Here is a 13,945-nt window from a genome sequence, read left to right on the forward strand (position 1 = left end):
TGAAAAGCTGCCAGTTATTGTGTAAGAAATCACACAAAAAACTGCACAAAAACGGCTTGATTTACTCTTCTTGGTTTTGTGACTTTTGCCTGAATGTTTACTTGGGTTTGACCTGCTGTATCCGCTGCAAAAAAGGTCAAACTGTTCGTAGTCTTTGAACACACAAAACAGCTTGACCTCCACAGCTGGTGAGGTCAAAAGAGGAAATTAGTGTTTACAAAAAGGAAGGCATTCAGGCGAGGAATAGGGGTCGCGGAGACACTATCTTGACTTGCTTTGTGTCATAGAGACATGCAGTGTACACTTGTTGAGAAGGGAAAAAATCTAGGTGTTTAACAAGAAGCTATAAGCCTAAAATTTTTGAGGAGAGGGGCCAGATGGGAAATGACATGGAACGATTGCTCAACGATTATTTAAACTCTACATGCACATCGCATCTGTGTCCACCAATCACTAGCTGTTGCCGAGAACGTTAAGGTTATTTATTTCCCTACGCAGCCTCTCCTCATCTCTTCCTCCCTCGTCGGCCTTGTGCACTTTCATTGAGCTTTTCCATCCTTTTTAAGCTCTCACAGGACAAACTGCTTTATTCATCCCACTGTGAGTCAAACAATGTCCCGAGAGAAAGAGAATATATCAATCATAATGTTCATTGCTCACCTCTGCACCACCTGATCCTGAGGCAATGTTTCGCTGTCCTTCAGAGTGAGAGATGGAACCTCCAGAACATACATGCCCCCTCCTTCTGTCCCGACGCACAGCAGGTCACATGATCTCAACAGCAGCAGCACCGTCACCCGGGTGGCACTACGGGGCAAATCAAGAGGTTACCGTTTTATCACCAACATCTTTTATTTGGGTCTACTGCCAGCTCTGCCTCACCTGCAGCTTTCGATGCCCGGCCGTCCCGGGAGGATATAGCTGTGCACTTCCTGCAGACAGACCGCACCCTGTTTTTTAACCCCGCCCACTTCTTTCGGCGCTCCCGCCGCCAGCTCCCACAGGTGGATGGTGTTGTCGTCGAGCAGTGACAGCAGACGTCCCTACGACATATTAGTTCACAAATGTAAGATTCCAATATGAGATTTCAAAGTGCTGTGGTTTTGTGAAAGGACTTACTTGTCCTGGTAGGAAGTGAATTTGCGTGACAGCGGTGGTGTCTTTGTGCAGGCCGGTGAACTCCACACCTGGGGCTCCATAGCTGTGAGGGGGCAGTTAAGGCAAAGCATACAATAGACTCTGAAAAACATTGTGCGCCCAATCCACAGGGTTCACTCGCATGACCTTTTCCTTTTGTACACAACATGTTGAGGACTTTTGACCACTCAAAGCAGAATGTGTTTGAATGGTAGTATTGCTATGGCATATGCCGCTTCAGCATGGATGCGTTTATGTTTTGTACCTTGTCGTGAATGGGGACACGGTGCAGGTAATTCAGTCCCAAGTTCTAAACATGCAAAATATTAGAACCCTTTCCAGTCTCTTTTCTTTCTATGGACAATTAGCCATGTGTGTCTGAAACAAATGTATAAACAGTATGTGGCAGAAAAGAAGTAGCTGTTGGATAATTTCTTACATAAAACTTTACTCGGGATGCAAATACTTCACCAGAGGACACTTCTGCATTTACGACCAAAAGGTGTTTTAGCCTTGAAGCTAGAGGCAAACCTTCATGAAGCCAACAAATGTGGACAGGAAGTCGTCCTTACCCGGCCCACTGTGCATAGAGCCTACAGAGGAGAGTGAAGCCAAAACAACAGCTGCTTTATTCAATATGGAAGCAATTTGAGGACAGAAATTAAGTTAAATCATCTGATGCGACGCCAGAATAACAGCTCAATAAATTTCGCAATCAAGCCCCTCTGACTAAACACACATACACTGAGCCTGGCTAGAAACAGTAACCAAGAGTCAGGAGAGAGACCGTTAAAACTGGTAACTCCTGCCTATAAACAAAGTGAATAGTGCTCGAGCGCAGTAAAAGGGTAGAAATTAGAACGTGGCAAATAAGCTCACAGTAATTACCAGCAGCGGATGACGCAGTGACTCAAACCGCTGCTGCTTATGCGAATGTGCACAATCATTACAGGGTCTGTCCACACTTCGCTTACCAAATCAAGCTCAACTGATACAATAAACCCGTGCACAAGCTCACACAGATTATAGATTAGTGCAGCAACGGATCCCGTCTCATTACGCGCAAGAAAATTCCAATTATGTGAATCCGAAAGTCCAAAAGATGCAGCCCTCCACACACGCAGTAACCCCAAAGCGCTCCCTCGAGGCCACTGCAGTGTTTATAGTGAAATTCCAGCGCACTGTCACTTCCCATTGGCAGGTTTGTATCCAGCGCGGTAACACATGCCTCAGACAGCTGGGGCAGAGGTGTGAGGAAAATAGTCACTCGCGGGTCATGAGCCGGCAATGTGTTCACGGGTTTGAGGCAGAGAGGCAGACAGAGGGCGTGTAGCGCTGAGGGGAGAGAATCAAAAAGGTCAAGCGGTCAATCAAATTCTCACCGTTTCAATGGTGGCAGAACGAAAGCAGACAGCAGTGGTTTTGGGGCTCACTCGTCGTCGCCGGCAAACTACACACCAATCTTTGGCGTTAAAAGCATGGGAGCAGGAGCTGTCACAACCCGGGGTTAAAAAAAGACCACTAATGACTATTTAGGTCTTCGTCAAGAGCCTCGACATTAGTTTCTCGGGTTTCAGTCTGTGTTTTCGCCAGACCATACAGTAACACAGCAGAACACTACTTTACAGTTGGTAGGAATTTAACGCTAAAGTGAGAAGCCCCATGTGGCGGATGGTCAGCTGGGAGCGCACTGACACTTCCTGTCGGTCAATGAAGAGGCGACAGCTGCTGTTGGGATTCCCCGGAGATGATGTCATCAGGACTCTCCCCAAATTATCGATGTAAAATTTGATCTCAATCAAATCCTACCAAGCCAAGAGAGAGAGTAGCAAGTCCTGATTAGGAACTGTTGCTGGACAACTAAAATGTTTCGTATGGACTATCCTTCATTTGTGCAGCAAGTACACCTTCAATAGAAAATAGGTCGAACAAAACCAATCGTTCTTAGCACAAATAAAGTAAAATTGATCATTTATTTGCTTGTGTTTCATTTCTTCACATGCAAAACTTTACTACATTCAGCAAAGAGCTATTGTAAGCTCTTTTGGTCCTCGGAGCAAAAAGACGACTGGGAACCGCTGTTCTACAAAGGCTCAAACAAACGATACGTGTTCTCTGTAAAAGCAATGTGTACCATGACAACTGCTTAACACACACAATATCATTTATAAGAATGTTGGTAAAAAAAAAGACAATGAGCCATTCTGCAATATTTATGAGTAACGCAATGTGTAAAGATCGAGTCATCACGTTACTAAATATTGCGACGTGATGAACTACCATTTAATTCAATTCAGGATGCCTCACCAGTAGGGCTGGGTACCTTTAATTTTTTTTCATACCAGTACTTTAAAAGGGGATTAGACTTTTAGAGTTTAAAAATGTTAAAATTATGCATTTTCCTCCCCCTACTTGCTCCAACAATTTCCTAATGCAGGGGTAGGCAACGTCAGGCCCCAAATTCGGCCCTCCAGCATAAAACCTTTGGCCCCAAGAGAATTTTGAAGAAACATTTATTCATAAATCAGAGAACAAACGCGTGAAAAGTACTCTAAAATGTGGAAAATACTGTCAATATTTTCACATTTCCCAGCAAAACACCCCTTTAGGTCATATATTATGTGCAAAAGTATGTGTAGAATGAGCCCAGACCTGTTCACTTCAACTGTCACTAAAATCCTGCACTGTCACTCAAAAAGGTGTTAATTCTGGTCCGTGCTGTCATGCACGAGCTTAATATAGAAGCTGCAGTGACATATAAGACCTGAGTTGGCAGTAGTGAGTATAAAAATGACAACTTAGTCCCTTTAACAATGCTTTTCCGGATACCTATACTACCAAACAACAGAACAATAATGTGTGGGAGATCTGCAAATTTACAATATTGGGTTCATCTCAATTTTTTTTTAAAAATGCAAAAATGAGAGAAAGAAACAGGGAAACAAGAAAAAAAGGGGGCAAATAAATAGAAAAAAGAAATAGGTGGAAAAGGTAAATAAAAATTGGGCAAAATATAATGTATTTGTGCTGAAACAACCAAGTCACTTCCTTTATTGCCGTCCCTGGACCAACAACATCAAACTTGCTTTCGATAACAACATTTTTCCATTACCGGTAACACCTAAACCAGAATGGTATTGTTAAACAGTACCCAGCCCGACTCGCCAGAAACTTCAACAATCACAGTTCCAGAAAGCCAAAGTGCCCTTGAGCCGGCCGATGCCTGGGTAGTGGGTAAAGAGCAAGATGATAATTACCAAAATTGCAATCTACAAAGTCACAATGAGCATACAAGAGCTGAAGTTATCTAGGTAATATAATGTCCTCTACACACAAGCTCTCCCTGTCCTACGTGAGTAATGCGCAAAGATTTGATGCAGCACTCCCACGAAGAGTCACACACACTCACACACCGGGAGCCTACAGTAACTTATAATGACTGAATCGCTGTCTCCTCCTTACACATACACACTAGCAGTGGTGCGACTGCCCGCTGAGGCAGAGAGGGGAGGGGGAGCGCTAGCCGGGATAAAGCGATTTCACGGTCTGAATACGGACAAACAGAAGGCATTGTCCTGCGCTGGGGGGGGACACACGGGCGGCGGCCTGCACGCCCTTCTCCACCGACACACACACGTACAGCGGGTTCAGGAAGTTACAATCATACCATTAATGCCTATGTGTAAGTCTGCGAAACGGACAATTGGGAACTTACTGAACCCTGCACAAACAAGTGAGGTCAGAGTTCAGGTTTGCACACTTGTTTTCATCTTTAAAAGGCCAATCTCAAAGTCAGAATAATAAAAGGGATTTAAAATGGAGGCCAGTCAATCGCGAAGAATGCAGTTATTTAGGTATTATGACGAATCTCTTGTATTCGATGGGAGGATAACTGTACCAAAAGATTAACGGATTGAAAATGAACTCAAAGTCCAAGGAAACATCTCCACGCCCGCCCACTGAAGAAACACCATCCCTCCCCAACTCATTTACACCCTCGTCCTTTAAACTGGCCCCTCTCCGCCTCCCACACTCCCGTTTCAAGTCCTACTCACCCACTCCACGCCTCCGACACAGTCAACCTACTTATTTTTAATCCTCTCCCAATAGCGAAAGATGATGGAATAGACGGAAAATACAGCCCAGTCTCGTTTCTTGAAATGCTCACAATAAAGCCATTTGAAATCCCATTTAATGTGACCCGACAGATGAAGTCTGCAGAACAACCCGCAGCCTTAATAGCCTCCCGACAAATAAATGTGGTCCGATATAAAAACGAACTGCGCCAAAACGTGACAAGAAAACAAAGTCATTAAGTTACAACTTGCAGTAAAAACGACAAACGAGTGTTGACAGATGTGCACGAAACAATGGAAGTTTAGTTGAGGTCATGCACTGATATCTACACATGAGGTCAGTCCAATTGGGATTTTTTTGTTTTGTTTTTTGTAAGCCCTGAGTCACAGTCCAAAGGTTTGTTCCCGAACGCGACCCCGAGAACGATCACTTTGTGGCCAGCAGACAGTGTGAGCAATCCGCTGGTACGTACTTCAAAAGATCGTCGGTGTGTAAATATTAGCTGTGTGGAGAAACGCCGATACTGGGGCCCGAGGTCGCCATAGTTTTGGTGTGATTCAGCACGTTCTGGGTTTACTGGACGTGACAAGGAACAAGTCGTGAGGCAAGCCTGGTTTGCACAACGTAAATATCAAGCATTGGCTTAAATGACTTGAATTGAGGAAATGTACCTTGTTGTTTTGAGCATTTTGCATCATCTAGACCTTTATCCTGATCTGACTAAGTTTACTTTGTTTGATGACATTTCAGACTAGTTCAAAGATCATCTTACAAGAAATAAGGAAGTAAAACTGCCGATGGGATAAGGCTAATTTTCTTACCCCATTGGCAAAGAAAATTACTTGAAACAATGACAAAATGTATTTAAACGAGTCAGAAACATCTCAAAACAAGTTAAATAATCTAGGTCAAATGCCCACCTACATCTTAACTCGTCAAAACAACTCAAATTTGGACTATTATGCTCAAATTGAGTCATTTAAACTAATCTAGTCAGACTTTTTGCTGTGGCTTGATCAGAATCAGAAGTTTCGAGTTTTGACCACTCATAACATGGAAATGGGTAAAATATTTTTACACATAAAAACCTCCACAATGCACCAAAATCTACAAAAACTTTGATGTAGGGTACAGCAGGGGTAGGCAACGCCAGGCCCGCGGGCCATTATCCGGCCCTTGAGCATAAATGCTCTGGCCCCCAAGATGATTTTGAGGATTATATTACACCAAAGAGAGATCTAAACTCTACAAAAATACTACTATATTGACAATTCTATAAAATTTGTCCTTGGAGAACCGCCAAACACTCCCTTTAGGATTGATTAATGCACTAGTGATTGTTAATGTGATCTGTAAAGAGAGAATAAGCCTTCCACTGTTTGACATGGCAAAAAATAAATAAATCAGGTCGCCACCCAGCAAACTTGCCGACCCCCGGAGTACAGAATGAAGAACTACATTTTCACTTATCACTTATAATTCTAAGCTGATGAAATATTTTCATCTTGAATAGTCGCAATTAGCAAATCACAAATGTTGCCGCTACAGTAAAACACGACATCCTCCATGAGGTTTTATGTACAAGTTATTATGAGTCAAATTTGCAAACCCTGTAGTATCGACCACCTACAGAAGATGCATGTGATTCTTGTATTGAATTAGTTCACAGTTTTCAATAGTCAAGGCTCATGAACATGTTTGCAATTTGCCTCGTCCCCTGACTTTTCATTTTAGAACATACTGCAGGTAAATCAGCTCCATAGTCGGGTCAAAACATCCCATATTTCATCTTGCAACAAGATACTAATATGAAAAGTAAACATCGAATTATGCCGAGACTTCCAAAATCTTCATGCTTCTGTGAGCCCCTCTCATCCCGGGCAGACCGCGCAGGTCGCCTTGGAAACGGGTGACTCAAAAGCTCCCTTTATTAAGACTAGGCTCCGCGACAAAGCTCTTACTCTGCGCATCGAGACCGCACGGGGAGGGTTAACCCAGGGCAGAAACAACACGCATTCCACCACAGACTCCTCGAGTACCCCCCCCTCCCAAAAACCCCACAGCGTATTGTCCCTCATCCCCTCGCCGAGCCCCAGCCGGTGGTCAGAGCTAAAATTCTCATGGCGTAAGATGACTCTGCTTTCATCAACAGTGAAAGAAAAGTGAAAAAAAATAATAAACAATGTTAGCAAAATGTTGAAAGAGATCTCCTGTGAACAAGAGAGAGAGAGAGCATGCCAAGATTCGCGTTTCACAAGCGCAAAAGTGTCCTGGTCGTTTTGTAACAATGTCAATAAACCCCGTTACCTCACTTTACTGGTGACCGCATATACACCAGTACAGAGACAAATGGGGCATTGGTGTGTGAAGGGCCGTCTGGGACTGAATTAGAGAATAAACTAGCGTTACGTGACGCAGTTAGAAGCCTGTAAATGCGGGCGACTTGGCTGCTAAATAAAAGGATCAAAACCCACGACAATCTGCAGATATTTTGTCTACTTATTAAAAAAGAAACTTGAAATTTAAACAGAATAGACCAGTCACAACATAGAAGAGCCCTTGGGTATTGAATTCACCCGTCTAGGAACAAGTCTGGGCCTTCGTACATTTGCAAAAAGGTCTCTGAAGCCATATAAATAAAATAAAAAACATTAGCAACAGTTATGGATTGGTTGACTGCATCACAGATTTGATTGACTAAACATGGCGCTTTCAACAAGAGAATAAAATAAACTAAAAATGTACCAGAAAACGTAACAGATCAGATTGAATTAATTTGTAGTACTTCCTTACGCTCCCTGAGGATATAAATTTTTTTACAGAGCTGTCTTAGGACATTCCAACAGCAGCTGGGAGTCAGTTAAAGAGTAGGAAAGCTGTCCCGGAGTTATCAGCCGCCGAGCAGAGAAGGAAGAGCAGAATGCATGTACTTTAGGCCTCCTCCATCTTTCCACACTCCCTTGCTCTGCACTGCCACTGTTTATCTGCCCCCTCCTCCTCCTCTTCGGGCCGCTTCCCAAGTGCCTGGTACTGCCTGGCTCACTCCCACTGTCTGTGTGTGCAGCCATCAGAGAGAGAGAGAGAGAGAGAGAGAGGCCATTCTCCGGTCCAGACTAATGCATCTGCAGCACATTGCAACCCGGACACTTACTCATGGGCGCAAGTCCCATGATATTTTTTTTCCTGACCATTTAAAGCCACACTGCGGAACATTCCAGGTTAAATGTTAGTGCGGCACAGACGCAAGAACGCATTAGGGATACCAACTGTGCTCCTCATGGTCAGCGCGAATGCAATTTTTATAGTGGATGATCAAAATAAAGCATTTAACCAGTGAGAAGTTTGGTTAATCGTATTGGAAAGATCATAATAACATCCAAAACAAATGTTGATGGGTATAATCCACCAAGCAGCAATCACGTCTAAATGGGAACAACTCTATTAACACCTGTATCACTGCTGATCAACACACACTGTGGATTAGGACTGTGACACCTTATCGATTTTGCGATATAATGCAAATGGGACGACACGAAACCAAAACTTTTACTTCAAAGGAGATACTTTTGCTGACATCATGCATATTAATGAGGTACCAGTGCCCCAGTGCTTTCCCAGTCAATAGTGGCTAATAATCATCAAGAATTCAAAGTCACAGTAGTAGTGATACATCACATCACAAAAATGTGATGAATCGTAGGTTATTTTAGTTCAATATGTCGATTATCACAGTATTGGCGTATCACAAGGCTATCATGAGCAATGGATCCCATATCGTAACGTACCCAGAGGTCCCTACTGTAGAGTCAGTTACTATTTTACAATCAGATTCAGAGCAATAATGACAAAACACAATCTGTTTTTCCATCACGAGAGAGCCATAAACACACACGTCCTCCCTCTGTTCAGGGTGTGCGTTTGAGACAAACACTCGGGCGTTTGTGCAGTTGAGACCAGTTACACGCTCTGCCCGGTGCTTCCTTCACACATTCCCCCAGTCAGACACGCAGAACAAACCTGAAACATGTGAACCGCGCATTACAGACCCCAAAAGAAACTCCAAATACCTACGAGCCCATGCTACGCTGCACTGACTTTTAAAGCTGTTGAAAAACATCTAGCCTCCGACCAGCTGATGTGTTTTTATCACCATGAAGGCCTCACTGGACGTCTTCAGCGCTCAGTTCGCCGCCACCACGACAAAACAATCCTGGCTAACAGCACGACAACAACGACTCAACTGAACTACGCTTGCAACAAAGCTACATAGAGGTTAACCATCCACAGACGGGCTAATGGAGCCTGCTACAATCGATGACATGTCACCGATGATGAGTGGTGCGGACACTGGTGCATGAGCTCATGTTAAAGCTGCTGGAATTTCTGACACTGGTGACACGCCGGGCCAAATTATGGCTTTGCCGCAAAAGCCCAAACCATCATCATCATCGGGCCGCCACTCATCCCCAGCAATAAATGTTACCCAATGTTCCGACTCCTCCTGTGATCTTTCAAAGGGACGGCCACGCAAGGGGACGGGGGTTGCATTCCAGCGGGCCGCAAAGCCAATAAGAAGTTGTGATACAGTGAGGCAAATATGAGGGGCTTTGTTTTGATGTCGAAATTTGCCATACCGTCCGTTTAATTAGTAACAGAAGGGCAGTGGCGAGGAGCAAAAGTGGAAGATGTTTTTATGAAGTTACTATTCTTGTGAAGCCTTAGACAGCTCACAAATCTAAACTCGTCCACAAAACAACAACAATGTCATTTCATTAAAGGATTTGACAGCGCAGACAAAACGGACGCCTAACTAGATAGAATTGCAGTGTTGTTTGCATGTGGCTTACAGGTAATTGGCACCGTCTGTCACTGACCATGTGTTCGCCAAAATGTAATGGTCTCTTACGAAGGTTTTCAGACCTGTTTTTAAATATTTGCTTTTTATTATGTAGCAGCCTGATACTAAATTAAATAAGCATTGTAATGTTGGTAAAGAATTTCACAAACATCAACCATACCAAACGCCAGTAATGAAAAGACAAACTAAAATTTCATAGCGACACAAGAATTCAACTGCAGACTCATTCACATTGCTCTCTGTCCTAGTTCTACGGTGTAAAAACGTTCATAGATGGGATGAAGACTTCCTCAACGCACTGTATGTCCACAATAGAGCTGTAGTCGAGTCATAGTTTTTGGAGTCCAAGCCAAAATCACTTGGGACCGTTGAGTCAAGTCTGAGTGTGCAAGTTCAAAGTGCTGATCATGCAAGTCCATGTCAGAGTTATGAACATACACAAAAACTTTCCTAGAAGTTGAGTCATTAATCAAAACCAAGTCACAAGTTCAGCCCATTTAAGAAGATATTTTCTAAATTATTTTCCAAGCAGTGTCCACTCAATGGACCCTCCTATTCTGATCGCATTTAAACCATAATTTAAAAGCTTGTTTATCAAAGCGTCATTCAGAGTTCGGTAGTGCAAAGAACTAGAGAGATAAATCAGTCAAGTCCGAGCCCTCCACAAGTCTCTTTAGGCTGAACTCACAAGTCCCAGTCGAGTCCCAAGTATTCAGTTTGATGTTCCAGCCACGAATCCAATTAATGACTTTGGAAATAAGTCATAAGTCCTTAAAGGAACAGGCCACCGTTTTTGCATAACATTAGATATGTTCTTACCTGAGCTTAGACGAGTTGGATACGTACCTGTCTGGTCGTTTTGCATGAATGAGGGCACACACAAAGACCAAAGATGTTGTTAGCATTTGGCCTCTCCCAGTATATTCCTATAGCTCCAAATGGGGGTGAAGTTGGAAGCTACCACGCTCTTCCACGGGCACACACGAAGGCCAGACAGGTACGTATCAACTCGTCTAAACTCAGGTAAGAACATATCTCAGTATGGAAAAACAGTGGCCTGTTCCTTTAAGTTGTACATCTCTGGTCCGCAACTATTGAAGGATTTCTTTGAATTCAGTATAAAGCTTCATACAGCATAACCTGCGATGTCAAACAAAGTTGCAAAGTGACAAACCGGAAGGATACACTTTGATGGCTCCTGACTTGGTGCCAATGGCCATAAGTTGCAGCTTGGGGTCGAAGGCCAAAGCGCTGGGTTGATGAGGGAAGCCATGCTCCACCGTCTACGGGACAAAAAAGACAGACAGATGAGAGACAGTTCACCACATAAAAGTATCACATTTGCTGTGTCGACTGACGTCGGTCTCCTAAGATCTTCCTACTGTGCGTGCATTTGTGCCCTTAGCTGTCAGACTGTTTAGTCAGTGAGGCGTCTCGCTGGGAGGACTCCTTTTAATAAAGTCAGAGGAAAGTTCCTAAAAGCCCCGACGGCAGACGCATGACCTTGTAAAATGTGATTAACATAAATTCACAACTTTTGAGGGCGAACATTTCGAGCGAAGCAAGACCAGCTGGGGAACGCATCCACATCTACAAAAAAAAAGGAAAGAAATACCTAGGAATCGCGTTAAAATGCTTCAGGGTGTCATTAAACTTCCCAATTCCAGACCCCTGACAGAGCAGCGGGACCAAGTGCGGTTGGCAAATTAGAGATGGACGTAAAACATTGACCCCGTCTTCTTTTAGGCACAGAGACACGAGCACTGCATGCCCGCTGGCACACAGAGATAAAGTCGCATCAAAGCAGCACTCCTGTTGAGAGACCACCTCTGATAGTTGTGCCAGCTGCTGTCAGGCCCTCAGCTGTGTGTGTGACCCGGCACATAACTTCAACCAGGCTGGACACCAACAAACTCGACTGGACTCTTCAAACACTCAGGGCTACACAATGAATCAGACACGAAATTTCGGATCACAAAGCCAACAATTAGGAAGTACAATATCTTTTGTTTTTATGTGTTCTGTATAAAAACATGCATTAAGAGATATGTCCTGAAATGCACATGATCATTGTATTACCGTAGTTTATCAGTTATTTGAGGTTTCTGTCAAATAAATCTTGACAGGAATCTCAATTTTAAACATAAACTGTAAATCTAATCACACGTTTGATATTCTTCCAATAACTGTTCAGTCCCTTGATACAGGGTGAAGCTTAGCGATAGCAAGGAAATGACACAAGCTTATAGCTCATATTGCACAGGCTTCCAACAATTACATTCACAATAATAACTCATACACTTTTGTAGCTTATATCTTCCTTTGGCCAGGCAAAAGCCGTCACCCTCTGCTACACTTTTTACACACTGACACACAGTGTGCAGACAGACAGTGTTGTGGCCTCACCTAAGTTCAAGGCCATAGACACTGCAGTGGATATTGTTGGCCCAAACTATAGCTCCTTTCACCAGCAAGTGTTATATGATATGCAGAAACTAACACACCCCCACTAACCAACAAGGACTTTTGTGAATGACCTTTATGTTCCCCAAACCAGTTTAGCAGCAGGTATCAACATGCAGTGTGTTGTCTGCAGTCTCGGTGTGGTTAGATGAAACCCCAGGAGGACTTTCAAATCAAGGGCAACGCACTGTGTTGCTTTTGGGGATGATGCTCTGTAACTTAACTGCAGATGATCTCATAATGACAGCCATCTTGACTAATTTGGGGGGAATATAGGTCATGATGCAAAACGAAGCATCACACCGCTGCAAAGCTCAGGGGACCTAATCCTGCGTAAGTGAATCTGGGTAATCCCATCATAACATAATCTGATGCTCGTTACCTCTGCAGTGGCTCGCGCAAGTTTCTCCGGCTGCTGCTTAAAAGCGTCTGGACAATTTACCACGACATGAAAACTAATGGACCGCACAGACAAACAAACACGCGCCGCAAACGCACATCAGCCATTTCACTGAGGCTTGAGAGAGATCGGGCCACATCATGCCATAAAGTTGACCCCTAAAAACACAACTTCAATTGGGTAAAATCGCAATGGTCTCGCCTTGAGTTGGAGTACGGAGCCTCTCCCCGGTGCTCGTCCCGTTAGTTTACCTTGTTGAAGGCGAACAGCTCCTGCTTGATCTTCTCCCTCTGGGGATCGGTGCCCTGCCGACGAAACCTAAACTTCATCATCTTGAGGCCAGCGGGGAAACGCAGAGGCGGGTGAAGGGGAGCCGGAGAGGATATCCCGGGCTGGGTGAGGAGAAGAGGCTGTGGACGGCGATGCTAAGCTGCTAACTAACTAGCCCATGCAGCTGGAGCGGGGCTGGAGCTGCGACGCTTGCGCTGCTGCTGCTGCTGCTGCTTGTCGCTGCTCGGGGCTGCGGCTCTTCGCCCTCCTCTCTCCCCCGCCTGCTAAAGCTGTTTGGGTCGGGCTGGGTTTGACCACAGCCCCCCCTTCCGCTAGGTTCACACGGACCCCGTCATTGTCAACCAATGAGTGTGAAGAAATCTGCAAGCAATTATTCAGAAACACCCACACGGAGAGCAACTTGAGGGGTGCTCGATTTGAGGCCAGGGGTGCACCGGCCGCACGCGCCTCATTAGAATACACGGTGAAAAGAAGTATGAGGAGGCGGGACAGGGGTGTTCAGTTCCTCAGAATGAAACGGCTGTTTTTAATGACTTTATAAGTTACAGAAAAGAATATAAAGTTTTTTTTTTTAATGCATTAGGACAATATATGTACAATGAACGTGCTATTTACAACAAAAATAAATACACTTACATTTTAGTGCAAAGTATTTTAGTGTCTGACTACATTACGTCATTATAGGCTACAGGCATTTCCAGGCACTGTTAAAATGTCTC

The 13,945-nt window shown here is 44.1% G+C and overlaps 1 protein-coding gene across 1 annotated transcript in view; it reads right to left on the reverse strand.

The window, feature by feature from the left end:
- llgl1 (LLGL scribble cell polarity complex component 1) overlaps positions 1–13,572 on the reverse strand; it is a 28,885-nt gene extending 15,313 nt beyond the window's left edge. The window contains exons 1-5 of the mRNA XM_079564009.1: positions 13,187–13,572; positions 11,258–11,355; positions 1,120–1,201; positions 883–1,043; positions 661–807 (exon numbers count right to left, since the gene is read on the reverse strand). Of these exons, the coding sequence (XP_079420135.1) occupies positions 661–807; positions 883–1,043; positions 1,120–1,201; positions 11,258–11,355; positions 13,187–13,267 (569 nt within the window). The 5' untranslated portion in view covers positions 13,268–13,572. The remainder of the gene's footprint in view (positions 1–660; positions 808–882; positions 1,044–1,119; positions 1,202–11,257; positions 11,356–13,186) is intronic.
- Positions 13,573–13,945: the final 373 nt, after the last annotated feature.

This window comes from Gobius niger, assembly GCF_951799975.1.
Source record: "Gobius niger genome assembly, chromosome: 10".
Lineage (NCBI taxonomy): Eukaryota > Metazoa > Chordata > Actinopteri > Gobiiformes > Gobiidae > Gobius > Gobius niger.